The sequence below is a fragment of the Mesocricetus auratus genome, unplaced genomic scaffold (genome assembly GCF_017639785.1).
Source record: "Mesocricetus auratus isolate SY011 unplaced genomic scaffold, BCM_Maur_2.0 Super-Scaffold_100029, whole genome shotgun sequence".
NCBI classification, from domain to species: domain Eukaryota; kingdom Metazoa; phylum Chordata; class Mammalia; order Rodentia; family Cricetidae; genus Mesocricetus; species Mesocricetus auratus.
Genome location: NW_024429210.1, coordinates 13,281,400 through 13,308,740, shown reverse-complemented (window position 1 = coordinate 13,308,740; position 27,341 = coordinate 13,281,400). Strand labels below are relative to the sequence as shown.

General features: G+C 36.7%; 1 protein-coding gene across 2 annotated transcripts in view; it reads right to left on the bottom strand.

Annotated features, from left to right (window-relative positions):
• Usp34 (ubiquitin specific peptidase 34) overlaps positions 1-27,341 on the bottom strand; it is a 178,529-nt gene that overhangs the window by 58,960 nt on the left and 92,228 nt on the right. Inside the window, exons 31-44 of one of the 2 annotated variants that reach the window (XM_040733172.1) lie at positions 25,988-26,110; positions 25,781-25,864; positions 25,364-25,450; positions 18,328-18,528; positions 17,072-17,154; positions 13,686-13,726; positions 13,420-13,544; positions 11,694-11,846; positions 10,497-10,601; positions 8,455-8,510; positions 8,245-8,365; positions 4,209-4,392; positions 3,714-3,877; positions 2,146-2,211 (exon numbers count right to left, since the gene is read on the bottom strand). In XM_040733172.1, coding sequence (XP_040589106.1) covers positions 2,146-2,211; positions 3,714-3,877; positions 4,209-4,392; positions 8,245-8,365; positions 8,455-8,510; positions 10,497-10,601; positions 11,694-11,846; positions 13,420-13,544; positions 13,686-13,726; positions 17,072-17,154; positions 18,328-18,528; positions 25,364-25,450; positions 25,781-25,864; positions 25,988-26,110 — 1,593 coding nt within the window. The remainder of the gene's footprint in view (positions 1-2,145; positions 2,212-3,713; positions 3,878-4,208; positions 4,393-8,244; positions 8,366-8,454; positions 8,511-10,496; positions 10,602-11,693; positions 11,847-13,419; positions 13,545-13,685; positions 13,727-17,071; positions 17,155-18,327; positions 18,529-25,363; positions 25,451-25,780; positions 25,865-25,987; positions 26,111-27,341) is intronic. The other variant, XM_040733173.1, reaches the window with a different exon arrangement.

Genomic DNA, 27,341 nt, shown 5'->3' with positions numbered 1-27,341 from the left:
CAGGATTTTAAGTACAGGGCTTACCTACCTACCTATACAGTAATACCCTTGTCCCCAAAACGAGATGATATTAAAAATCAGCATCAGCCGGGTGTTGGTGGCGCACGCCTTTAATCCCAGCACTCGGGAGGCAGAGGCAGGCGGATCTCTATGAGTTCGAGGCCAGCCTGGTCTACAAAGCGAGTTCCAGGACAGGCTCCAAAGCTACAGAGAAACCCTGTCTCGAAAAACAAAAACAAACAAACAAAAAAAAATCAGCATCAAACTAGTTTATTTTCTAATCTTGTTCAAAAAAAAAAAAAAACAGCAAGGAAAAGAAAAAACACACTTATTCAGTCTTAGAACACAGGAATTTACATGACATTATCTGTCCTGAATATTGTCACAGGCAAAACTTTAATATCAGAGCAAGAAGAGAAGCATGGAGACTTCAAAATATTTTGTTGAATACAAAGACTCTAGGTGATTAGACAACAGAAAGAAAATGGAGAAGAGTCCTAAGGAAGAGTGGTAAAGGCAGGAGGATGAAATTAAAACCAACAGGGTGGAAAGCAACTGGGCGATAAGCTTCAAAGGGCTTAATGTTTTCAAGAAGTGAAGCTAACCATGAATAAGACCATAAACACAAAAACTGCCTATAAAGAAGAATTATATGTACTAGATAGGTTTGTTAAGGGAAATATATACATACGCGCTCGCACACACATGCATATGAAAACAACTGGTGGGATAAAAGGCTATGTATTTGAAAGAGGACACAGAGGGATATATGGGAAAGCTTAGAGGGAGGTAAGTGAAGGGAGAAATGTAACTTAATTATAACGGGGGGGGGGGGGGAGGAAAGATATAAAGAAAAAAAAAAAAAGAAAAGAAAAATGCTGGCTGGGTGGTCACGGCAAGAGGTAGATTCCTATGAGTTCAAAGCCAGCCTGGTCTACATTCGAGGACAGCAAGGGCTGTTACATACAGAAACCCTGCCTTGCACCTCCCGCAAAAAAAATAAAAAAATAAAAAAATTTCTAGTCTTTAATCCCAGCACTCAGGAGGAAAAGGCAGGTGGATCTCTGTGAGTTCAAGGCCAGACTGGTCTACAAAGCGAGTTCCAGGACCACCTCCAAAACCACAGAGTTCTCAAAAATCAAAAACAACAACAAAAAAATTCTATTTTACACTTTATGTCTGTGTGCTTGTCCAAGGAGGCCGGAGCTGGATTCATAAAGCAACTTTTGGACTTACTGATTATGTTACTGCTAAGAACCAAATGCAACAACCTCCTAAGAAGAATCAAATGGTTTTAAGTGAGGTACAGACATAAAAAAGATCTTTGTTTTTTTGAGGCAGGGTTTCTCTGTATAACCCTGGCTGTCTTGAAACTCTAGACCAGGCCTGCCTCTGCCTCCCAAGTGCAGTGATTAAAGTTGTGAGCCATCAGTTCAAGATCTTTCTTTAAAACAATTTATTTCACTATGATGATAAGACTTAAAGGAAAAAAAGAGAAGTCAGTTAGAAAGCCCAAATAAAGGAGATAAACCAGCTGGGTGGTAGCGGTACACATCTTTAATCCCAGGACTCATGAGACAGAGGCATGTGGATCTCTGAGTTCAAGGCCAGCCTGGTCTACAGACAAGCCAGGGAAACCCTGCCTCAGTGGAGGAGGGAGGAGAGGATCAGGCTGTAGGCAAACCTGTAGGGCATCTTCTAAATTATTTATTGGTGGGGGAGGGTCCAGCCCATTATGGGTAGGGCCATCTCAGTCACGTGTTCTATAAGAAAGCATGCTGAACAAACAAGCCAGTAAGCAGCTCCTCTATGGCCTCTGTATCAGCTCCTGCCTTAAGTTCTGCTCTGGTGAATCCTGACTTCCTTCAGCAATGGTTTACAATGTGGAAGTCACATAAATTCTTTCACAACAATAGAAACCCTAACCAAGACAACCAGCGACAGAAAAAAAGATTAGAAATGAAGGACATAGGTAATTCAGTTGTGATTGTTAAAGTCTTTATAACAAAGAAGAGAAATAACTAAAGACAAATCAATATGAAAACAGTAAGTCTTAACAAAAACACTACAATCTTCATGGTCATTGTCTTAGTTTTTTTGTTCAAAAATAATCTAATTAGTTTTTCTCCACATTTTTAAACATACCATTAAATATGTAAACATTTTCTGAAGCTCCAAAAGAGTGGTTTTGTGCTTCATATCTTCTGAATACTGGAAGTCAAGAAGAAACTTGGTCAGAACAGTACTGGTGGCATGTTGGACATCCTAGTAGACCTAAAGGTGCTGAATAATACCCTCTCTACCCTCGCTGCTGAATGCAGGAAAACACCTCCTGTTCCACTCTTTCATTACCACTGTGTCTTAGAAAAATTATCCCATTACAGTAAATACAGTGATGGCCACTTATGGGAAACTGGAGAGAGATCATTTTTTTTAAATTGCTTTCTATAACATAAAAAGTACTACATGCATGTAATAATTCCCTTATAGAAATTAACCCATATATTACAAATTGCATTTTGTATCAATTAATCATATCTTTACTTTTTCTGGAAGAGTATACATCAACACTATAGAGGAATTTGTTCATGATTATATAAACAATCTACAAACATCAAAACACTACAACCCATGACTGAGAAATATGGCTATACTTACAACCTAATTGTTTTACTTATTTTTTTAATTTATAATTTTGTGTGTGTTATACACATATGCTGAAAATGTTACTTAAAAGATTTACTCAAAATAAGCACATCTAGTGTTCTTTCTGTTGATGCTAATTAAGGACAATGCTAAAAGTTTAGAGTGTTCAGTAATAAGAGCAAAGAGCACCAGAAGTTATAATCAAGTCAATATCCTGGTGGGGGGGGGGGGGCACCACTGAAAACACAATTCTAGAGGTAGATGGATCTCTGTGAGTTCGAGGGCAGCCTGGTCTACCAAAGCAAGTTACAGGACAGCCTCCAAGATAATACAGAGAAACCCTGTATCGAAAAACCAAAAAAAAAAAAAAACAGAGAGAGAAAAAACAATTCTTTGGTACCTACTGCTTTTACAAAACAACATATAAGTGTCTACTCAATTTACTTACAAGAGTGTCTATAAATTAAACAAATCCACGATGGACCTTTTTTTTAGCTATCGATAATCAATATAGACACTACATTTTTAATCCAATATAACTAAGTGAAAAACTAATGTATCATATAAATTGGATTAACTTGAAGACTAACTAAAACAGATTAAAGGATTCAAACAATGTCTATACCACATTATAGAATTAAAAAAAAAAGCATAAAGGCCATTCATCAAGAAAGTATAAAACAAATGTAAAAACATGAACCACAGAGCACATGTTACTCAAAGTAGATTCACATACTCATTTATTTTGGGCTAGGAATAAAGGAAACAACTCAATATCTGATTATTACTGTTTGTTTGAATGTTTACTTATTTTGATGTGTTTAAAATCTGTATTTATTTTTACTGAATTATATTAACTGTGCATATTGAGCATATAAACTCCACAAACTATATTGTACTCTGAGAAATAAATGATTCCACATAATGAATCTTCAAGTAAGTGTAAATAAAATTAAAATATACTAAAATAGCCATGACATAAATTTTTCATGTTCTTGCTATTAAGCAATATATTACATTAAACTAAGAGTTATGAATAATTATTGTTTATATTCTGAAGCTCTAACCTTAGCAGTGAAGACAGCTTGCCTTGCCTCAGGTATCATATAAAGCTGCTGAATAGTGGAAGCCAAATAACATGTAGCTCCAAGGTTAGTCAAGCCAACAAATCGGCACTCTGCACGCACATCCTCATGAGGCCAGTAGTCCCATTTATAAGGTGCATGGGCTGCTGATAAAAGAGGGAGAAGATACCCCAAAGAAACTTAAACATATCTTGATTAACACGTAGAGTATTATAATTAAAAATTAATTATGCAAAAACATACTTTAAAGCTAATTAATTGTACAAATTCAATTAACAGTCAATGCTTTATTTTACTTGGTATTACAAATATTTAAAGTATCTAAATTTTTCTGCATCATTCTATTAAAAATGCTGAATAGTCTATCGACACTGTGTGCAACAAAGTGTGTGAAAGCGGATTCTTTAAACAACGTCTTTGGACTATTCATTTCTGGGTTTGAATCTATAGAGAAGCAACAAAAAGGAGAATGCTTACACTGCATGTGCTGGGCCATGACCCAGTTGTGTATCAGTCTGTAGTTCTCAACAGACCCTTTTACCATCTCTACCAACAAATCATATGCAGCAGCCCTTGAAGAGTGCGATTTGCACTTTGGCTGCCGCCGGTCCTTTAGACTGGGCAACAAAAACAGAAGATTGAAGATATCTCTTAAAAACTCCTGGGAGGAAAGAAGAAAGCAGGTGTTATTTAAACTTGGATATCAATTATATTCCAAATATACTAACACACAAAATAAAGTGGATAATGAACTATAATTTACTACAATATTAATTAAAAGTTCATAGCAGTATTATACATCATCATCTGTAAATATTACCAATATTACTTTTCTTGTAGAAAATTGAATGGAAAGGGCACACTATTATTATTTTCATTTGTAAATTACCAAGAGATTCTATCAGACCTTGGTATTCCGTACTTGCCAAGTCCTAAAGGTGCTTCTCCGTCTGGTTAACAGCAAGAACAGCAATACCTCACTCAACCTGAGGGACGGCCACTCCTCAAAATTTCCACACAAAAGTCAGAAACATTAAAACCCCACTAACTATCAAAACTGTGGTAGATGCCAAAATTGGGTTGAAAGATGTAAACCTCTTTATCACTATCTTCTTAATTTTGTAAACTTTAACACTAAGTTTACCATGAGATGGACATAAATTGTTTTAATGGAACCAGTTTCCAGATATTCATTTACAACAGATGTCCCTCTAAATTCAATATGTATAATGTGTTACTTTCAGCTATGAAGCAGAGTTGAAGATTTAAGCACATTTTAATACAGGCTTAGCACAAATAGTAAAAGAGGTGCTTGGAAGAAAGTTAAGGCATATCCTAAAGCATGGGTATAGGCTTCTCAAAGATGAACCATCCAGATTACATTTTCTACTCATTCTTCTAAAAAATTGTAAATGTATTCTGAGAATAAATATATTATGGTTACTTCCCTCTCCACCATGACTAATGTTTTTCATCTTGCAGTGTGTGCCCTTCCCAACTTCATGCTCTTTCTCGCTTCTTTTTTTAAATAGCCCACTGAATCCAACAGTGCTGCTGGGGTGGAAAGGCCACCAACTGCTGAGGGCCCCTCAACTAGGAAAGAAACCTCATTTCCACTTCATCTTTTCCGATTATTGTCCCTTTGCTCTTTTACCAAGTTATCTCTTACACATCCCAAACATATAATCCTCAAGGGTACGGAGCAGGAAGACTGCAATATATGAAGATTCAAATATTATTTTTTAATAAGACTGGCCTTTGGTTGAAGTTTGAAAACTTGACTCACAACATCAGATGTTTCTTAAGTGACAGAAGTGGTTCACTGTACCTGACTACATGTAATTTACGCTAAACATCTGTTTTACTTTTAGAAATCTTGAATTTCAGTAACTGGAAATGTAGGATAAAAGCTATGCCACAGTAACCACAGGGAGAATTAATTATGTTCAATTCCATTATAACAAAATCTAGCCATGAGCCCACTGTTTAGCTCTGCTGAGTCCTAAGAAGTCAGTCAACCTGGGGTGGTACTGGGAACTCACTCACAGAAAGGAAAAAAAAAATACAACAACAAAAGCCAAAAAATTTTAAATATTTTTACCATTATGTTTTCCTTTTCTATCTTTTTATTATTTTCAAAGAATGTAAAAATACTTTCTAATTTGCAAAGAAAAAACAAGATTGGCTAATAAATATGCAGTTTGTACAGATGACATAATTTTATCTCTGTTAGGGTTCAGAAGTGAGACTACATCCATGGAGACACAGAGCAACGTGTTTAACCTGCATTGGCAAACAAACATTTTAACAGCAACTCTGAATTGGCTGGTAACTAACTTTACAACAAACTGCCACTGCCAATCAACTTATATAAAAAGAAAATGAGCTCCACTGCTATAGATTTTGAAACAGTAAAAATAAAGTCTGTGTTGAAAGTATTTAACCAGAAACACTGACTAGAACAGTAAACGCTTAAGTGAACATTTTTATTTTCAGTATTCTGAGCCCATCAGAAAGACAAGAACTCACTCAATCTGCTACCTGAGAGAATTGTTTCTTTTGGTTTTGGTTTTGGGAGACAGGTCTCTCTAGCCCTGGCTGTCCCGGAATTCACTATGTAAAGCAGACTGATCTCGAACTTGCAGAGATCCACCTGTCTCTACTCCGAGACTGGAATTAAATGTCTGTGACACCACACCCTGTCTCAACATTAAAAATAATTGTTGGTAGTAAACCACAATGTAATACAGAAAATAATCTGAAAAACCATGGTAGTTCATGCTAATACTGCCAGCACTTAGCAGGTAGAGGCAGGAGGATCAGGAGTTTAAAATCCATCATTGGCTACATAGAGTAAGCCAGTGTTCAAAGTCAGTCTGGATAACTTCAGATGTTTCAAAGCAAAAAATTATCAAAACATAACTCTTCTAACTATAAATATTATGCAAACTTTTTTTAGAATCTACATCTAAAGGGCCTACAAGCTTGCTCAGAGAATAAAAGCACTTGCTGCCAAGCCTGATCTTTTATCCCTGAAACTAACTCCCAAAAGTTGTCCTAAGACAATCTCACATATGCAGGGCATGAGTGTTCTCACGCATATTCACAGAAATACATATACAAAATGCAAATGACTATCTACAGCCCCAACACTTGGAAGACAAAGACGATCAGCAATTCAAGGCCAGGCAAGCTTCAGGCAAGCTAACTCCAAATAAAGTTCAAGACCAGCTTGTCAAAAAAAACAAACAAAATAACAGAAAAAAGTCAACATACACAAGAACTTTCCTATACTAGATAGCCAACTTGTTTTCTTTTGCAGTTTTTCTGTACAATGTTACAAAAAAAAAAAAAACAGATTAGTATGTTTCTATTTCCACAAGTCTATGCATCTAACTATTGTCACTAAGTGTACTAGCGGGAGAAAGGGTCTTGAGAAAACAGTACACAGCACAGCAACTGTTGATATCAATCAATGTATATTAGGAGAGCCAATACAGAAAATAGCACACATGGTGGCTTCTGGGGGGGAAGGGGGAGGGTCTAAAAGAGTGTGGGATGTGCTGGTTTATGACTCAAGTCCCTGTTGGACACATAAAAAGAATCAACTGAAAATTGGTATTAAGATATGATACAGCATTATTTCATAAATGCTATATACATCAAATAAAAAGTGAACAAATCACTTTATTTTAAAGGGATGGTAGGTTTTGTTATACTGTAGATGAAATATAAGAGTCTAAGAAAAATGAACTTCAGGGGGCTGGAGAGTTGGCTCCACAGCTAAAAGCACTGGCTGTTCTTTAAAAGGACTCAGATGCAATTCCCAGCACCCACATGACAGCTCAGAGCTTCTGTGACTCCAGTTCCAATGGATCTGATTCCCTCATACATACTTGAAGGCAAAACATGAATGTATATAAAATAAAAATAAATTAAAAAAGAAAGAAAAGTGAACTTTAGTGGATAGTGTGTATTTATCTAACAAGTCACGAAATTCTTATGCTTATTGTTATAATAACACAAAAAGTAACCTCAAGTTAACAGCTCTCAAAGAACTAATTTCCTCACTGCAATGACAAGAGTGAAGGAAAAATACAAACATTGAGAGCAGCTAGACATCCATCAGCATAGTGATTAGAAATTGCAAATATTCAATACACATTTCTAGCAGGCCTTTCAAATATGAAAGGGTGTGTGTGTGTGTGTGTCTGTGTGTAACCATCACAGACAAAATGATTATCACTAACTGGTTCTACTATGTAAGGATATTAGTGTGCAAGAGAAAATGTGAAAAAATTTACATAGGAAACATTAAAGTTAAGTAACAGGAATTTAAAAAATTTACATTCTAAATATATAGTCTAATCTTCCTATTTTCGATGTTAATTCAGATTTCATCAAGTTCTAGCAATTTCTGTTTGAATATATATATATATCTTTACAAAACAACAAAACACACAATGTAAAAAGAAGCTTCAATTGTATTTCATACACATATTTTAAAATATACCTGTCCTTCTCTTGAAAACTTGAAGGGTGGCTTGTGTTTAATAACACTTGTTGCAAGCCTTAGAAGTCCCGAAAGCCCATCATCTTCTATATTACCATCTAGGTGATCAAGGATCTCCCTACTATTAATAAAAAGAACACAAGCAAAGATAAAATAAAGATATCCATCTTTGCTCAATAATGTAATTGCTAATTCCGCATCAGATTTTACCTGCGAATACAGTCGGCCAAATGTCTTGCCAAAGCATCTAAATCGAGGAGTGTTGTCTTAAGACAAAAAAAAAAAAAAAAAAAAAAAAAAGACAGATTTTTATTTTTGGTGTTAAAGAGATTAGAAAAACAAATGATTTCCTTATGTAATAAAAGTTGCTTTTTGCTAATTAATTTATAAACTCTACCTATTTATCTACATGATACCAATTTAAAGAAAAAACAATAGTTTTAAATGCGGCACTAACAACAGTCCCATCAAAAAGAAATTATGATAATAACACCTTTAGCCTCAGCACTCAGGAGGCAGAGGCAGAGGCAGAGGCAGGCAGATCTCTGTGAGTTCAATGTCAGTCTGGTCTACAGAGCAAGCTCCATGACAGCCATAGTTACACAGAGAAACCCTGTTATTAAAAAAAAATAATTAATGATGATAGATTATGGTAGCCACAGCATTAAATTATGGTAGACCAGTAAACAACTGAGAAGACAGTAATGCTTTTATTTTTTTAAGCTATATTTTTCAAGATGTCATTTAGACATGGACTAGTGATATACAATACCACAGTATATTGGTCCCAGTCCTAATGTTGGTTTCTATGGTAATCATCTTTGATCAAAGCTTTAATAAAAAACTAAAAATTGCAGTTAATTTGTCAGTTTTAATTTTATAACTGAAGAAACAAAATAAAAACAGATTGTATAAATTGAACTTAGAATTTAAGACAGCTCTCAAAGAAACAATAGCTCTAAGAGGGAAAATTACTTTGGAATTAAAACTTGTTCATTAACATAAGGAAGTAGGTAATGCCAGATTTGAAAGAAAATTGTTTATCTGGTATCAGTATTTTAAAAGTAGCAATTAAGAAAGTTAACACTTGTTCAATATTAATTTTATAATCACTTCTCAAATAAAAAGACTGGGCTGAGTTACTTGTAAAACTAAAAATGGGAGAGTATTACCACTTACAGGCTATCTTTAATATTATATTTATTTGTCTTAAATATTTATTTGTAGCTAGATACTGTGGAATCCACATTTAATGCCAGCACTTACTTTTTTTTTTTTTTTTTTTTTGGTTTTTACAAGGCAGGGTTTGTCTGTATTGTTTTGGAGGCTATCGGTCCAGCCTGGCCTCGAACTCACAGAGACTCGCCTGCCTCTGCCTCCCGAGTGCTGGGACTAAAGGCGTCGGCCACCACCGCCAGGCAGCACTTACATATTTTGAAAGGAAATGTTACTTTAGTTTCTTATCTTAAAATAATTTGAAAAATAAATTTCAATTGAAACTTTTTATTTTTGACTAATTTTTTAATCTTCCCATATTTACATAAACTTTTCTATTTTATGCATCAAGACTCTAAACACATATACAACTTAAAAATACAAATTTCAGGGCTGGAGAAATGGCTCCAGGGTGAAGAGAACATGCTGTTCTTCCAGAGGACCCAAGTTTGGTTTTCAGGACCCATAATACAGAAGTACACCAATACCTATTACTAAAGCTCTAGGCTCTGGAGTGGTTCTCAGCCTTCCTAGAGCTGCCACCCTTTAATACAGTTCTTCATTTTGTGGTGACACCAATGGTATAATTATTTAGTTGTTACTTTGTAACTGTAATTTTACTGCTGCTTTGAATCTATAATATAAGTATCTAACACAAAGGATAGCTGTCTCACAAGGGGCTCCAGGGAATAAGATGCCCGCTCCTGGCTTCTATGAGCACTGCATTAATGCTGGCATGTATAATTTAGAAAAGGAGGTGTTTACAATATATATTTCACTTTTACATATCTTAGATTGGTTAAGAGTGCTTATAGATGCTTATAAATGAAGATATACTTTAACAGTTAAAGTCAAGGAAAAAATAAGGACCTAGAATTGAACAGAAGAGTATTAACATAGCAGCAAAGTTAGGACAGTACCCACTACTTATACATTAATAAACAGGCCCTCAACTGAAAGGATGAGTAAAACCATGAACAATCATGTGCACAACTTGGAATCTATTAACAATTTAATAGGTAATTTTCTGAACATACCTGACTAGCATCCTTTATATGTATGTTGTCCACTAATTTGCATAGCAACCAAAAATATTCTTTACATCCAGGTTTTAACATTGGTTCTTCTTCATAATCATCTATCTATTAAAAAAATTTCAATGTGAAATTATTTTTATAATTATAATGTATTTAAGCAAGTACAGACTTTATGGAATTAAATACCTATACAATTAAATAGCATTCAAACTTTAAGATGAATGAATTCCTAGTGAATTCTGCAAATCATAAAATCAGAAGATAAGGAAAACCCGAATATCAGGATAACTAAGAGAGTAGACAACTTTCAGAAAAGCAACATTAAACTGAAGATGGTGGTGAACACCTTTAATGGCAGCCCTTTGAGTCAAAGGCTGGCAGATGTCCTTTAGTTCAAGCTCAGGCTGGGGTACAGAGTGAAGCCGTGTTTTAAACAAATAAAAACAAAAACAACAGGAAGGAAGAAAGGAAGGGAATGAGGGAGGGAGGGAGGGGGGTTATCTTCAAGTATATGAAAAAAACAAAATCAGAGGAAAATATGCAAACCATATACAATTTTGTAAATTATTGAAAATACTTTATTAACAACCCTCTGAATTTATTATGTGGTAAAAAGCTTATCGTCACACTAGGTTAAAAAAATTAAAAATTTGGCCAGGCGATGGTGGCACAAGCCTTTAATCCCAGTACTCGGAATGCAGAGGCAGGTGGATCTCTGTGAATTTTAAGACCAGCCTGGTCTAAAAGAGCTAGTTCCAAGGACAGCCTTGGAGAAACCCTGTCTCGAAAAACCAGATAGATAGATAGATAGATAGATAGATAGATAGATAGATAGATAGATAGATAGATAGATAGACAATTAAAATTGGAATTTTCATGAGGAATAAAAAAAATCACATGTGTTATTTAGTGAGGAAGGGAGGGAGGTACCCACGTCATAATTTTTCAAATAGGGAGGGACAAAAAGTATTTCTAAAATAGTATTCTTATGACAAACAATAAAACGCTAAAATCAAATCACATAGATAATGTTAGTAGTTGTCATGCTAACACTGAGAGTATTATGATTAAACAGGTGCCATGGTGTCTACCCATAAGGTCAGCACTCTGTAGGCAGGAAGTGGAGAATCGGGACCTCATGAGGTAAATACAAGAACAATGTACACAGTAATTAATTTGCAGCAAGGTAAATCTCACCCTTAGAGGTTTCAGGGCTTGAGCATCAGGAAGGAATTTCAACAAGGTTGAGGCAGCCAAAAGGAGAAAAGATCGATGAATTGAGTCTCCTCCATCTAGGCCTGACAGAGACAACTTATAGAGGCCATTGCAAGATTCATGGCGAACTGCAGTCTAAAGGGGAGAAAAGGGACAATGTGAGTATTAAAAAGATATTCCCAGGCTAGTGATATAGCCCAGTAGAAGAGTTTCACTTGAGTTCGAACACCAGCATTTTCGTATTGGAGCAGGCTTGTCATCCCATCACTGGGACATTATGTTCAAGTACACAGTATGTTGGAGGCAACACTTGAGGTCTCAAAAACTTAATCTGATCCTTAAATTGCATTATCAATCTTGAGATCAGACTGGACAACATGAGACCTGTCTTCAAACAAACAAACAAAAGGAATCGCTGGGAAATGTAACCCAGGGGTAGAGTATATGTCTAACATTTATGAGGTCTTGAGTTTGAGATCTGGGCGGGTGGGAGGGACTTTAAGAACAAGAGAAAAGAGGTAGGTAGGGGGGGTGTGTGCACGTGCATGCGCAGGGGAAAAAGTGAATAGGATAAAAGAAAGAGACAGGAGAAAGGAGAGGGAATGGGGATAATGTTAGTAGAAATAATTTTAGATAACTGTTTGCTTGAAATAGAGTTTCCTGTTGCCTGTAGTAACTCTAAACGCTAGCCTAGAAGTTCTTACCCTTTTGCCTACACCTTGGGACTACAGATGCATGTGACCACAGACCTAGTTGACTTCTAAAGCAAGGTGTTTCATGTTTTGCTGAGGACTGAACATATAGCCTTGCACACAGCCCATGTAAGAAGAGCAAATGCTCTACTACTAAACGATATTAACAGCCATAGATGGGTACTGAAAACATAATATTATGATTATACATATATGCAAATAAATAACATATAAAGTAGCCAATATTGCCTGGCAGTGTATACCAAATTATGTCTATAAAGTAGAAACAAATATAAAAATATACAGGTAAAAGATTAGGATTAAAGGTTTTCATAATTATGTTATTTACAACATAAATTACAAGACAAAATATTTATAGAACAGAAGCAACTGTTTTTTGTTTTTTGGTTTTTCGAGACAGGGTTTCTCTGTGGCTTTGGAGGCTGTCCTGGAACTCGCTTGGTAGTCCAGGCTGGTCTCAAACTCACAGAGATCCACCTGCCTCTGCCTCCCGAGTGCTGGGATTAAAGGCGTGCGCCACCAACACCCACTTTTATGAAAGTATTTAAGTCAGAACGTTCACAGACTTCAAGTGAGCTGTCCAGATGTTACGGTAACCACCTGGAACAGCCAGACTAGAAAACAATTAAAACATGACAAATATAAATGACACAGAATATATAATATTCACACTTTTTAAATTATCAGATTCATCTAAGAGGTAAACAGACAAAATAACAGAATCATGATCATTTCTGCACCACTATGGATCTTGTTGAAAACTGCTGATACAAAAACTTGTGAAAGGAGGCCAGATGGTGGTGGCACATGCCTTTAATCCCAGCAGAGGCAGGCGGATCTCTGTGAGTTTGAGACCAGCCTGGACAGCCTCCAAAGCCACAGAGAAACCCTGTCTCAACACCCACCCCAACCCCGGAAAAAACAAACAAACAAATAAAAAAAACTTATGAAAGAGGAAGTACCAATCTTTTTTTGTTGCTGTTGTTTAATCTTACCTCAGGAATAAGGAGGGTCAATTTCTTTAGCCAATCTTGTAAATGATCACTATCAGCAAGGCTGGATTTCACTAAAGAGCAGCAATGAGCCCAACTCACCAAGAGCCACATTGAATAATGTGAAACTAAAAGAAAATAAAGGCATTATACACATTTGTGTCAATGAAGACACAATGCTCATTATTAAATATTTCACCATACTCATTATATACTTTATTTACTAAAAACTACATTTAAATATACAATGAACTTTATTGAGCTCTTACCTTCATGCCTTGACCTGTGATCAGACTGAGCTTTCAAAACTCTGTAAAACAAAGATATGCTATCACCACTAACTAAATGCGCAATGAAGTAAAAAACAAATAATTACTATATATTCTTTAAAGTTTATAACTTCACTCCAGATAGATTTAAGGAAATGACTACTTAGACTATGGTATCACCTATTTTAAAACCCCTAGTAAATTAAATTCTTGGCAAAGCAACAAGATGGTTTTAGAAGAGGAGGGCAGTATAGGGGGTTGCTGTCAAAGGGTAAGAAATGTCAAAAGAGGAGCTGGGCAGTGGTGGCACACACCTTTAATCCCAGCATTGCAGAGGCAAGCAGATTTCTGTGAGTTCGAAGCCAACGTGGTCTACAAAGTTACACAGAGAAATCCAATCTCAAAACAATTTTTTCTCAGAGGAGGAATAAATTTTAAGATCTGTTACACAGCATAATAATTACATGCCAATAAAAACACATTGACTGGACCAGGTTTGGTGGCACAAGCATTTTTTCCCAGCACTTGGGAGGGAGAGGCCAGCATGTGAGTTCCAGGGCTGTAACACAGAAAAACCCTATCTTGGAAAACAATAAAAAATAAATAAGTAGCTGGGAAGTGGTAGCACACACTTTCCTGGCACTCAGGAGGCAGTGGCAGACAGACCAAAAAACCCAAAAACAACAAAAAATAATAAACACATGGCTCATTGATAGACTTTGAAAAACAAAAACAAAAACAGACTAGCATACAGTGGCAGACTCCTGCTTAGTATATAAAAGGCCCTGGTTAGGTTCTTGATACAAAAAATAACAGCATGTTTTAAAATAAAATAAAAATAAAAATGAAAGAGTCTGCTGTAGGCCTGTAGTTCCAGCTAATCAAGAGGTTGAGGTAGTCAGGCGTTGGTGGCGCACGCCTTTAATCACAGCACTCGGGAGGCAGAGGCAGGTGGATCTCTGTGAGTTCCAGGCCAGCCTAGTCTACAAGAGCAAGTTCCAGGACAGTCTCCAAAACAATACAGAGAAACCCTGTTTCGAAAATCAAAACAAAAGAAGAGGTTGAGGTAGAATTTTGGCCTCGTTAGGCTACTGTGGATCCTCTCCTTCCACCAGGTGTGTTCTAGGTGGTCTAGCACCTTTATCTTCTCTGAACAATATTGTTCAAGGCTCCCAATATGAACGGCAAATGGCTTTACTCACTGATGCATCTTGCGGATCCTTGTTTTCTGTTTTATAAAAACAGGTCCTCAGCTGCAGCTCACGCCTGTGCTGACCTCACATCTTCTTGAGTTTCAGGTTATAAAGTAGCTGATATTATAAAGTTGCACCCACACACCTCACAATTACAATGCATTTACGTCAAGAGTTGTCTATACATATCTGTATTTTTAGTGCTTATCTATGCATGAGAAAACTTTTAGTAACAGGCAAGAGCTTCCTTCTCGTTCCATGAGGACTTTTAAAAACATTACAAGCATAGAACTCAGGTAACAGAAGAAGCCATGAGGAGTGAAGCAGTGTTGCAGCGATTATAATGAGCTCTCTGGAACAGATCATGTTTCAAAAGAAAAAGCACCAGGCAGTAGTGCTGAACACCTTTAATCCCAGTATTTCAGAAGCAGAAGCAGCGGGATCAATGAGTTCAAGGCCAACCTGGTCTACAAAGCAAGTTCCAGGATAGCAAGAGAAACCCTGTCTCAAAACAGAACAAAACGAGGGAGGGAGGGAGGGAGGGAGGGAGGGAGGGAGGGAGGGAGGGAGGGGAGGGGAGGGGAGGGAGGGGAGGGGTAGGGAGGGAAGGAGAACTAGCCTGTACTACTAAAATATCAACATTATGCAGGAAAATATCCCTACTCAAGAAAAAGGAAGCAGTATGACAACTAATAGCTTCACAAGATGCTGAAACAAGAATAAATTAACAAAATATTAGGGAACTAGGGAGATGGAAGCATGAATACTGAGTTTGAAGCCCAAGCAAACAAGTAAAATAAAGGCATGGATGCTTTGTCTGTAATTTTAGCACAGGAGAGCAGAGACAGGCAGAGCTCTAGAATGTACATGCAAGCAGTATGACGGAGAACAATAAAGTAATACATCCACACCTTCCTGTGGCCTCTGCATGAGGTTAGCCATACTAACAAGGATTCAGTTTATGGTAGAATCCTTTACTGGTACCTAGCACTATTTAAAAAAAATGTTCAAACATATCAATGTTAAATTTCTTAAGGATTTATCTTTAAGTGTGTTTGTGTGTACACAATATGTATGTGTGTTTGTGTGTGTGTGTACATACCCATGGAGGCCAGAAGAGGTTACCATACTCCCAGACATAGAGCTACAAGTAATTGTGGGTTTCCAAGCATGGATGCTGGAACCAAATTCTAGTTTTCCACAAAAACAGTACACAATCTTAACCACTGAGCCATCTTTCCAAGATCAATGTTGAATTACTTAATTTGTTTTTATTCAGGGCTAGTTAGATGGCTCAGTAGATAAGAGCATTTGCTGTTCTTTCAAAGGACCCAAATGTAGTGTCTAGCACACACATCAGGCAGCTTACAACCACCTGTAACTGCAGCTCTAGAAGACTGGAAATCCTCTTCAGTTCTCTGGTGACACTACATTCACTAGTGTATATACTCACTAGTGCATGCATGCATACACACACACACACACACACACACACACAAGTCATCAAGAAAATATCTTTAACTTTAACAGACAAATATCAAAGACAGTCATAGTGTCTAGAACATACGCTCATAAAATTCCTTAGAATTTAGAAACAAATACAAAAATATTCATGAAAACTCAAGTTTGACAAATGTTAACAAGATATGTAAGTCTAGATGAGAAGCAGGGTAGCACATTATAAAATCCTAATAACTTTTGTGTTGAGATTTTTTTCCGGATGAAGTGGGTATTTGCTGTGTTAATATATATGATGTACATGCAAGCACAGCCAGGGGCTGCTGTCAAGTATCTTCTATTATTCTCTGCCTATTCTTTAAGAAAGGGTCTCTCTTACTAAATAAAGCCGGGTAGACCAAATGAGCTCTGGGGATCCTCCTACCCCGCCTGACCCAGCTATAGGGTTACAGGTGTGTACCACAGCACCTGACATTTATGTAGGTGATTGTCGTTGGACTCAAGTTCTCACACTTGCAACAGTAAGCATTTTACCGACATAGCCACCTTCCCAGCCCCAAACTGAAAGGTAAGTTATTTTCTGCTTTTCCCTTTTTGAGATAGGAAACTCACTATGTAAACATGAAACACACAGGGATCTACCTCTGCCTCCAGAAAGGTGTGTGCTACCATGCCCATTTCAAAAATGAAGTTTAATAACTGCACATACATAAATATAAAGCATAAAATGCATACCTAGGAGCCAGATTATCATATGTATAAGCAACAGACATGAGGCGTTGAATCAAACTAGTTCCTTGGACAAGCACAAGAAACACCTTTAAAAACAAAAACACCAAGGAGGAAACATTTTTGAATACAGAAAACACAAAGTGTACTTTCATTTCCCCGCCTCCCCGAAATTCATGCAACAGCAAGTTTTATTTCTCATGGGCTTTGATATGCATACTAAGCTATGGTTGTTTTGGAAAATTAATTAATAAATATATACAAGAATGTTTCCTAACTGTATAACACCTAATAATAAAAACTCTGAAAAAGCAGCATTTACAGGTATAAATGGCAGCCCTGTTTGACTAGATGCAAGGTTCACTTGTATAATCTTAACTTTTTTTCAATGGCCTACATGTTGCATATATTTTAAAAGCAAATCATTTTAAAAACTCTCCAAGTGTATTTTACACCAATTCTTGCATTATACCAATACTTGTAAATCACCAATATCAATAAAGATAGAAATTACTTAATGAGAGGCTTGATAGGCAGCTTAAAAGCACCTTCAGTTTTTGAAGACCCCAGGTTTGGTTCCCAGAACCACATGGGGCTCAGAACTATATGCAATTGCATATAGCCTAGCATCCTGGGTCACCAGTCACGTATGTGGTGCATATACATACATGTTGGCAAAAAACACATATACATAAAAGTAAACAAAGTTTTACTTTTGGAAATTGTTTCAGAAGTTAATGGAAACAATCACAATCAATTTGATGATATTGTAACGCAAAAGGTTTCTTCTGGAAAAACATACTAGAAACATTAAAGAAATTATTAAGTAGTATATCCCACTATGTAACACTTGGGAATGCGTTTAGAATTCATGAACATTTCATATTCAAGAGATATAAATAATCTACTATACTAGGAAAGATTAATTTTCCAATTTAACCCCTAACAATACAAAAGTGACATGATTTAGCTTCCCAGTTATACCAATATTTCCCTGTTTTTCTGAATGGACTCTGATATTCTCAAAATGTAAATTACTAAGTTATAATAATACATGTAAATGGAAGGTTAGCTAACATATTAAAATGTCAGATCATGCATTCCATTTAATGAAGACCTAGCTGCTAGGTAGTTTCACAGTAATCTAGAACAGTATGTATGTGTTAGTGTACTTCTTCCCTTTGTAAAAACCAAACCATATGCTTTCTCAAAACTTAAATAAAATTCATTACAACAATTTAATGTTAACTTCTGAACTTTACCTCTGTTAATCGTGGTATGTGGAGACTCTTGGCATGATCACCAGCAGCCTTTCTTGATTTTCCAGGCCAGGTTCTTTTTCTGTGGCTTTCAGCTATGCCAGACCATGCAAAGACATCATGATAAGCTAAATCCAAATCCGATGGATCTACTGCAAACTGGCAGATTAATTTCAGCAGACAAGCAAGACAATCTAGTTGCCACTGTGAACAGGAAAACATAAATGTTTTCATTTATGTATGTATGACCACTACACAACTTCAATATTTTTCTAAAAATTATGTGCTACATGACTTTTTAAAATTATGTAACTTTATTGTAGGAAAATGCTGCATTACAAAATGAAACTCTCCGGCCAGGAGTTGGTGGCGCACACCTTTAATCCCAGCACTCGGGAGGCAAAGGCAGGCAGATCTCTGTGAGTTCGAGACCAGCCTGGACTACCAAGCGAGTTCCAGGACAGCCTCCAAAGTCACAGAGAAACCCCGTCTCAAAAAACAAACAAACAAACAAACAAAATGAAACTCTCAAAATGAACTCCTTCCCACTGAGTTCATAAATATGGATGTCAAAAACAGTTCTGCATTTAAAATGATAATTTTTAATAGATTGAAGATAATTATCATAGGCTTTATTTCAATCACCAAGAGGGTCCTTCAACCATACTTCTGGTAGCCACAGTATCATGGCTACTAGTTTTACCTCTCTACCTAGAATTTAGGACTCGGTATATATGCTTAATTGAGAGAAAACTACTGTTTTGTATACAGCATAATAATGACAAATGCGCATTAGTATCTTAACAACTTTCAGCTGAGCATACCCCATGGAAACACTTTGTTTCAATCCTCCAAGAACAAAGTTTGGAAGAGACAAGCAGATTTCTGTAAGCTCAAGGCCAGCCTGGTCTACAGAGCTAGTTCTGAGACAGCCAGGGCTACACAAAGAAATCCTGTCTCAAAAAAAAATGAAACAAAACAAAAAACAACAGCAACAAAGAATAAAGAGTGATAAAAGAACATAGAATACTCCTCCAACAGTCTTCTCACCACAAACAGCTAATTCCTACATACAATTCACAAGGTGAGAGTTGCTGATTAATCAAATAAGGTATTCATTTCATTCTGATTTGCAGCCAGTTTTCATTGCAGGTTTTAGACACTTGCCATGGACTCATGAGGAAATACAGTGGTCAGTACAGAAAGTGTTGCACTCAAAATTTATCGCTAGTATTACTTTAATTTTAATTGTAAAATATAAATTGTTAAGAGCACATGTACATACATATAAGAAAATAGAAATAACACATTTGTTTTCATGCCATTATTGTAAAATGTACTTAATAGATATTCACATGGGTTTTGGAAAAATATGAATGTATTTATCAAAATTATTAAAAATGCTAACAAAGGGTCAGGCATGGTTGTGCACAACCTTAATCCCCATACCTAGAGGGTGGAGGAAGTGCATCTCTGAGTTCAAGGCTAGAGCTTGGTCTACATGGTGAGTTCCAAGCCAAGGAAAAAGTCATTTCAAACAACAAAGAGCTGACAGCCCACTCACCAATACAATGAAACGCAGAATAGATGATTGCATATGGTTACTCCACACTAGCAAATCTTGTTTTAAGACTCAATCTCACGATAGTTGAACTGGCTGGCCTGAACTTGCTATGTAGACCAGGCTTAACATTTTCAGACCATAGGGATTCCCAACTGCTCTAAAAGATACTTCAACTTGCAATATTACACTTGTATGTACTTAACATAAATATTCACTCAGCAGAATAAGTAGTAAAATAACAAAGAATTTTAAACTCGAATAACAGCTCAAGAAACTTTCTTTAAATAAGTTCATTGGAACATCACTTTATATAGCAGAAGAATTTCAGCATTTTACTACAATAAATCCTTGGCCTCCTAGTCTCAAGTGGTACAATTACATCTATCTACAGAGAAAAAGCATCCTTCTCTAAGAAATAGCAATACCATGTTACTAAACTTCAAAATCTCATCAATAAAACTGAAATTAAAAAAGAAAATTATTTTCAACAAATGGTATTAGTAAAACTAGATAGTTACATAAGAAGCAAATAAACCAATACAAACCTAGTTTTTACATACATAAGTTAACTTAAATGTAATATAACAAACACCATATACAGCAAAAGAAACTGTAAACAGGAGAGAGGGCTGAAAAGATGGCCAGGTAAGTAAAATGTTTCCTGTGCAGACAAGAGAAACTAAGTTCGGATCCATTAACACCTACATAAAAGTCAATTGGGATAACGTTACAGTATATCTAGACGGAGTGAGGATGTAGAATATAGTCTATCCAGAGGGTTCACTGTTCATCCAACTAGATCAAACAGTGAGCTCAAGTTCAATGACTGACCCTGACTCAAACTCACTAAGGTAGACAGCAATAGTCACCAGAGGGAAACCTGGTCTCCTCATGCAGGTACATTGAAGAGACTGCTGGCAGACACACATGCATGTAACATACACATCTCTATCCCACAGAAGAAAAAACATAGCAGGGACAAGCTTTGTGACCTTGTAATATATATTTCTTAAATTGAATACGATTTCCGTGAAACTAAAAACACCTCTTAAAAGATACTGTTAGGCTGAGGCTCATGGGTAAAGGTGCTTGCCACCAACTCTAATGACTTCAATCCCTGAGACCCACATAGTATGAGGAAAGAATCAACTCACAAGTTGTCCTCAGACCTCCATGAGCAGGCCAAGGCACAAGCACAACCATGTAACACGCACAAGCTAAATACACAAAGAGTAAGTAAACGGGAGAAAATACTGCTTAGGACTCATGTGTAGCTCAGTTAAATAGAGTACTTACTTAGCGTGCACAAAATCCATGGTTGGATTCCCAGCACAGCATAAAGAAAATATGGTGATTCACACCAATAATCTCAGTGCTAGAGAGGTGAAGACAGGAATTTAGGATCATCCTCAGCTATATAGGGTGTTGAAAGCCAGCCCAGAATTTACAACACCCTCCTGCCTCAAAAAAGATACTATCAAACCACACATGAAGACCCAAAACACAGGAGGTTAAAGAAACAGAATGAAACTTCGAAGTCAGCCTGACCACAAAACCAGACCATGTCTCAGAGAAACAAAAAAAAAAACCTATCATTATGGAAGCCAAAAACATTTAGCAGGCAGATCTCTGTGAGTTGGAAGCCAGCCTGGTCTACAGAGTGAGTTCCAGGATAGCCAGGGGCTACACACATAAACCCTGTTTTGAAAAACAAACAAAAAGTCTCAAATTGTAAACTCAATCAAAAGCAATCACTAGTGAGCATGTAGAGTAAATGAGATCCCTTCAATGCTTTACAGTCGCTCTTCACTAGGCAGCTTCTGATATATTTTAAATCTTCACTTGCAACATTACTTGGTGATTTCATTTCCTAGAATTTACCCAAAAATTTGTGTTAAAGAAAAAAAAAAACCTTATGTATGAATGTCTATAGCTTCTTTACCTGTAACAAACTAAAACCGGAGGTTCAAAGGTCCATCAACAAGCAAGTGGATAAGCAACTGCAGTATGCCATATAAAATAATCACTATCAATAATAAAGAAATCACTGACTGCTGACCTATATTCTGCAACATCAAAACATACTGAAAGAAAACGGAAATGCAAAAGACTATTACAATTACAAACATTTCTGAACTGATACTTTAAGTTTCTTAGAGCAGCTCTGTTGGAAGCAAACTGTTTATAAAATAAGCAGCAAGTAGAACTTTGTAGGTGAAAAGTATTCTGCATTTTCAAGTATGCTTGAGCATTTCTCAAGCATTAATGCTTCCAATACTACAACACTGTTAAAATTTCTACATGACTTGCATGAATAAAACCTGACTTAAAAATCAATGAAAGCCTTCAATACAAATTAAAACTAGAAAATAACCAACAATCTTCATCACCATGAATTACACAATACCACAACAGCTCAAGTGTCACAGAGACACACACTTGACCACAATACCTTGCATACAGCCACTGGCAGGCAGAAAATGTGTTAAAGCTTGCTTGCTAAGAAACCAGTATCCAGCCGGGCGGTGGTGGCACACGCCTTTAATCCCAGCACTCGGGATGCTGAGGCAGGCGGATCTCTGTGAGTTCTTGGCCAGGCTGGACTGAAAGCCTCCAAAACAATACAGAGAAACCCTGTCTGGTGAAACCAAAAAAAAAAATAAAAAAAAAAAAAAAAGAAACCAGCATCCAAACTAAACAACAGACATTTAAAACTCAATTAATAAAAAGTACAATAGGCTTGAATTGACCTGTATGCAAATGAAGTACAAGGTGGCCAATAAGCACACAAATAGCTCTTAATCACGTTGGTTATTAGGAAAACAGAAATAAACACCAGGAGAACACATTAACTTCCTAGGCCACAGGCTATGATAATAGTAAATAACCTTAGGATCTACAATGCTATTTGGAACATAAATAGTAGACATGTTTGGCTGATTCTCAAAATATTAAACACAATTAATACTGGATACAACAATCAAGTATATTTCTAAGTAAACACCAAGCCAAGCCATAATCATATCAACATACTGATAGCAGCTACAAGTGGGAACACTACAAATACTCATCAACTGATCAATGTCCACAACAGAAAAGCATGGAGACATACACAGGTACAATCACGAACGCACACACAGACACACATGGACCCACTCACAATTGACTACTACCATAGAAAAGATACTTAGGAGATCACTAACACTGGGAAAATAAAATTTTATTTATTTTTAAGTTTACTGTTTTTTAAATTTGGAATTCTAAGTTTAAAAGGCAAAGTGAGGGGTCAGTGAGGTGGCACAGTGAGTAAGAAAGACACTTGTCATGAAAATCTAGTAGTGTGAATTTGGTGCCAGTCACCAAGAACTTAAAGATGGAGGGAAAGAATCAACTGCACGAAGCAGAACGAAACATCACCAGACAACTGGTGCTGACTCGCTGCATCAAGCCATTCTAACCCAAGTACAAACACGTTAACACTTCATTTGAATTCCCAACAAAAGTATTTGCTTTATATTTAGTTGAAGATTGGACAACATTGCTGCATAAATCATCAAGTTGTGAACATTGCACTAGCAACTTTCTTTTCCTAACATTAAAGCAGTGTTTCTTTAAATTAGTAGTGGTAAGGTAGCAAGGTTCTCCCCCAACCATGGTTTTTTATTTTGTTTTTTTTTTAAGGCAGGCCAATACTTGTGACAAATATTATAAAAACAACTGGAGAAAATTATGATTACTATAGAAGTGAGAACATTTATGATGCCCAGTTTCTTGATACCACGAAAGACCAATCACTACAGTCTAGAAGACTTTTGTTGTACTGTTGCCAGAAAGGTAGAGTTAGTCAAAACATTTTAAAAACACTGAAGCCATTTACTACAGAAAGAAGTCATTGGTAAAAGACTTCTTGGAGCTGGGTAGTGGGGACACATGCCTTTAAGCCAAGCACTTAATAGACAGAGGCAAGAGGATCTCTGTGAGTTCAATACCAGTCTGGTCCTGTTCCAGGATAACCAAGGATACACAGGGAAACCCTGTCTCAAAAAAACATAAAAACATTATTGGCCAAGCAGTGGCGGTGCACAAATTTAATCCCATCACTGGGGAGGCAGCGGCCGACAGATCTCTGTAAATTCGAGGCCAGCCTGGTCTACAAAGCAAGTTCCAGGCCAGGCAACCAAAGTTAAACAGAGAAAACCTGTCTTGAAAAACAAAAACAAAAAACCAAATCAAAACACTTCTTGGGCATTCAAAAGGGCTAGATTTAATCACCAGCACTACAACAAACAAGCAAATATATATGAATCAATCACGTTTCTTTCTTTTTTGGCAGAGTATTTCTGTGTATCCCTGGCAGTCCTGGAACTCCTCTACAGAGCAGGCTGGATGGCCTTGAACTCAAAGATTGGCCTGCCTCTGCCTCCTAAATGCTGGGATTAAAGGTGTGCACCACCACTCCCAGCTGAATCATTTTTTTTTAAAAAGCAAACATAAATAAATAAATAAAATAAATTAAAAAAAAACAAAAAACCTGATGGCTTGGTATGGTAACACATACCTGGAATCTCAGTACTCAGGAGGCCAAGGCAGGAAAATCAAAAGTTTGAGACCAGCCTTGGGTACAGAGGAAGTTACAGTGTGGGGGAAGTAGGGAGACCACAATTTAAAAGACAAACAACTACAACTCCCAAAAAAGCAAGAAAACTTTAAAACCATATGAATACTAAGTGATTTAATCAATCTAAGAAAGAATGGATTATGAACTTGTTAATATTTCTGAGTAATTAAGTTTAGCACTATTCATTTCATGTGTGTTAAAAACAACCTAGATGTCGAGGCCGGGCTGGACCGACAGCCTCCAAAACAATACAGAGAAACCCTGTCTCGTAAAACCAAAACAAAACAAAACAAAACAAAACAAAACAACAAAAACAACCTAGACGGGTAGTGGTGGCGCACGCATTTAATCCCAGCACTTGGGAAGCGGAGGCAGCTGGATCTCTGTGTTTTAGGCCAGCCAGGTCTGGGACAACAAAATCTTCCCAAAAAACATACAACAAACAAAAATAAAAAATAAAACCTACATAGCTGTCTTTAAAACAGTTTTGTTATCTGTGTGCGCCTGTGTATGTAGGCAGGGATTAGATGTGAGCAGCCATGTGTATAGGTCAGAAGACTACTTTGCAGAGGTTGGTTTTTTCTCCTACCCTTTACAGAGAGCCCAGGAATTAAACAGTTCATCAGGCTTGCATGGCAAACACTTTTAGCCACTAAGCCATCTTCCCAAACCAAAAATAACTTTGGTTTCAATCAGTTATATAATTTTAATCTATTATCTATCAAATCTTTTACTTTTTACTATATGTCTTAATCAACTTGATTACAATCAAGTATATAGTAAGTTACTTTGCAATGAAACAAAAGTGAATGAAACAAGTCAACAAATACAATCAGCTGAAAAACACCTTTACTTACCACAGTCCATGAGTCCTGCTCCTTTGGCTCTAGAATTGCAGAGTTAAATATCTCTAGTAACTGTTGGAGCCCACCAGCAGCAACAAACTGTAAGCAATTGTGAAGTTAGTGATAAAGGAAAATCAGCTATACAGAGCAATGACAATCTGTTCTGTTGACTTAGTAAGCATTTGTAAAAATCTGTGTTTAGTAGAAATCACTATCTACATATAAACATAATTTGGGGGAGGGTTGGGAAAGGCTTTCTCAGTATAACCCTCCACAAGCTCTGCATGCAAGTGGTACACACTCATATATGCAGGCAAACACTCAAAAACAAAGTTAAAACAAATCTTGAAAAATAACCTTAAAGTAATGACTTATAGATCCTGAAAAGTACTTTTTCTAAATCTTTTTAGAAAACAATTATGATCAAACCTTGCAACTCCAAGAGTTTTTACTATTTTCCACCTGATCTTCACTTGAGTCATCAGAATCTGGATAAAGATCGCTGTAACTTCCCTGTAGGAAAGGCAGAAACACAGATAAGGGCAGTTCCAGGAGAAACCTAGTTTAGAATGAGATAACACTTGGAACTCTGCGGTAGTAGAGCATCTTCCCCGAGAACAATGGGAAGGTGATTACCGTTGACTCCCTCCTTATCCTCCTGTTGGGCTTTCCTAGGGCTTCAATAATTTCAAGAGCATATAACAACTTATGAGCACTCTTCATTTTGAGAAGTTCTTTCCAATTAAGTCCATCATTGCTCTGAAATTACAAAAGAAGAATGGTTTATCAAGACAACTTCCTAAGATAATTCTCTAAAGTCCTAAAACTCACAGAAATGAACATTAGTACAAACATTAGTATAAAATACGAATATTTTGAAACATCTAAGTATAAGAAGACAAGTTATCAGAAATGGTACTATTAGCATGCTTAAAGCACAAACTATTCATTAAATACTGTTAAAAGATGAAAAATTAGGGGCTGAGAGATGGCTCAGTTTAAGAGCACTGATTGCTCTTCCAGAGGCCGTGAGTTCAATTCCCACCACTCACAACCATCTGTAATGAGATCTGGTGCCCTCTTCTGGCATGTTGGCATACATGCAGACAGAACACTGTATACATAACAAATAAATAAATCTTTTTTAAAAAGATGAAAAATTATACAAAAAAGCATAGAAAAAGATTTAAATTAGAACATTGCTGTTTGTACTCTCAATATATGAACTACTGCTACTTGCAAGACATGCAGCTTTGAGATGTTATTACTAAAGTGATCCCTAACCACATTCTAGAGCCAATCCTTTTAAATTCAAGCAACAAGAGATGTCAGATGTTCTGAACTCATACAAAGGTGTAGAAATCACACAATAAGCCATTTGTTTTTGCATTCATTACATCAGTAGATCTTCCCTAGATAAACCCCTTGTGGTGCAGCTTTTAAAAGAAATCTTAGGCCAGGTATAGTGGTGCTCACCTTTTATCTCAGCACTTGGCAGAGGAAGGCAGATCTCTGATGAGTTCCATGCTAGTCAAGGCTACATAGTAAGTCTGTGTCTCCAAAGATGGGGGTTGAGGGTGGGAGAGTAATGTTGGGGATGGAAAAATGACCAAGTGTAAGAACACATACTGCTCTTGCAGGGGAGCTGAGTTTGGTTCCCAGAACCAATGCAGGATGGCTAACAACCACCTAACCCCAGCTCCTGGGGATCCAACACCCTCTTTGGCTTTAACAGGCACTTTTATTCAAGTGGACACGCCCCCACACAAGAATGCATCATTGAAAGTAATAAACTTTTCTATTTTGTTTGTGGAGAGAGGGTTTCTCTGTGCAGCTCTGGCTATCCTAGAACTGGTTTGGCAGACCAGACTTGCCTGGAACTTACAGAAATCTGCCTCCCAAGTGCTGGAATTAAAGGCATACACCACCACCACTAGTCTATAAATCTTTTTTAAAGTAATCTTTCATCGTAAGGCATACTTATAATGAA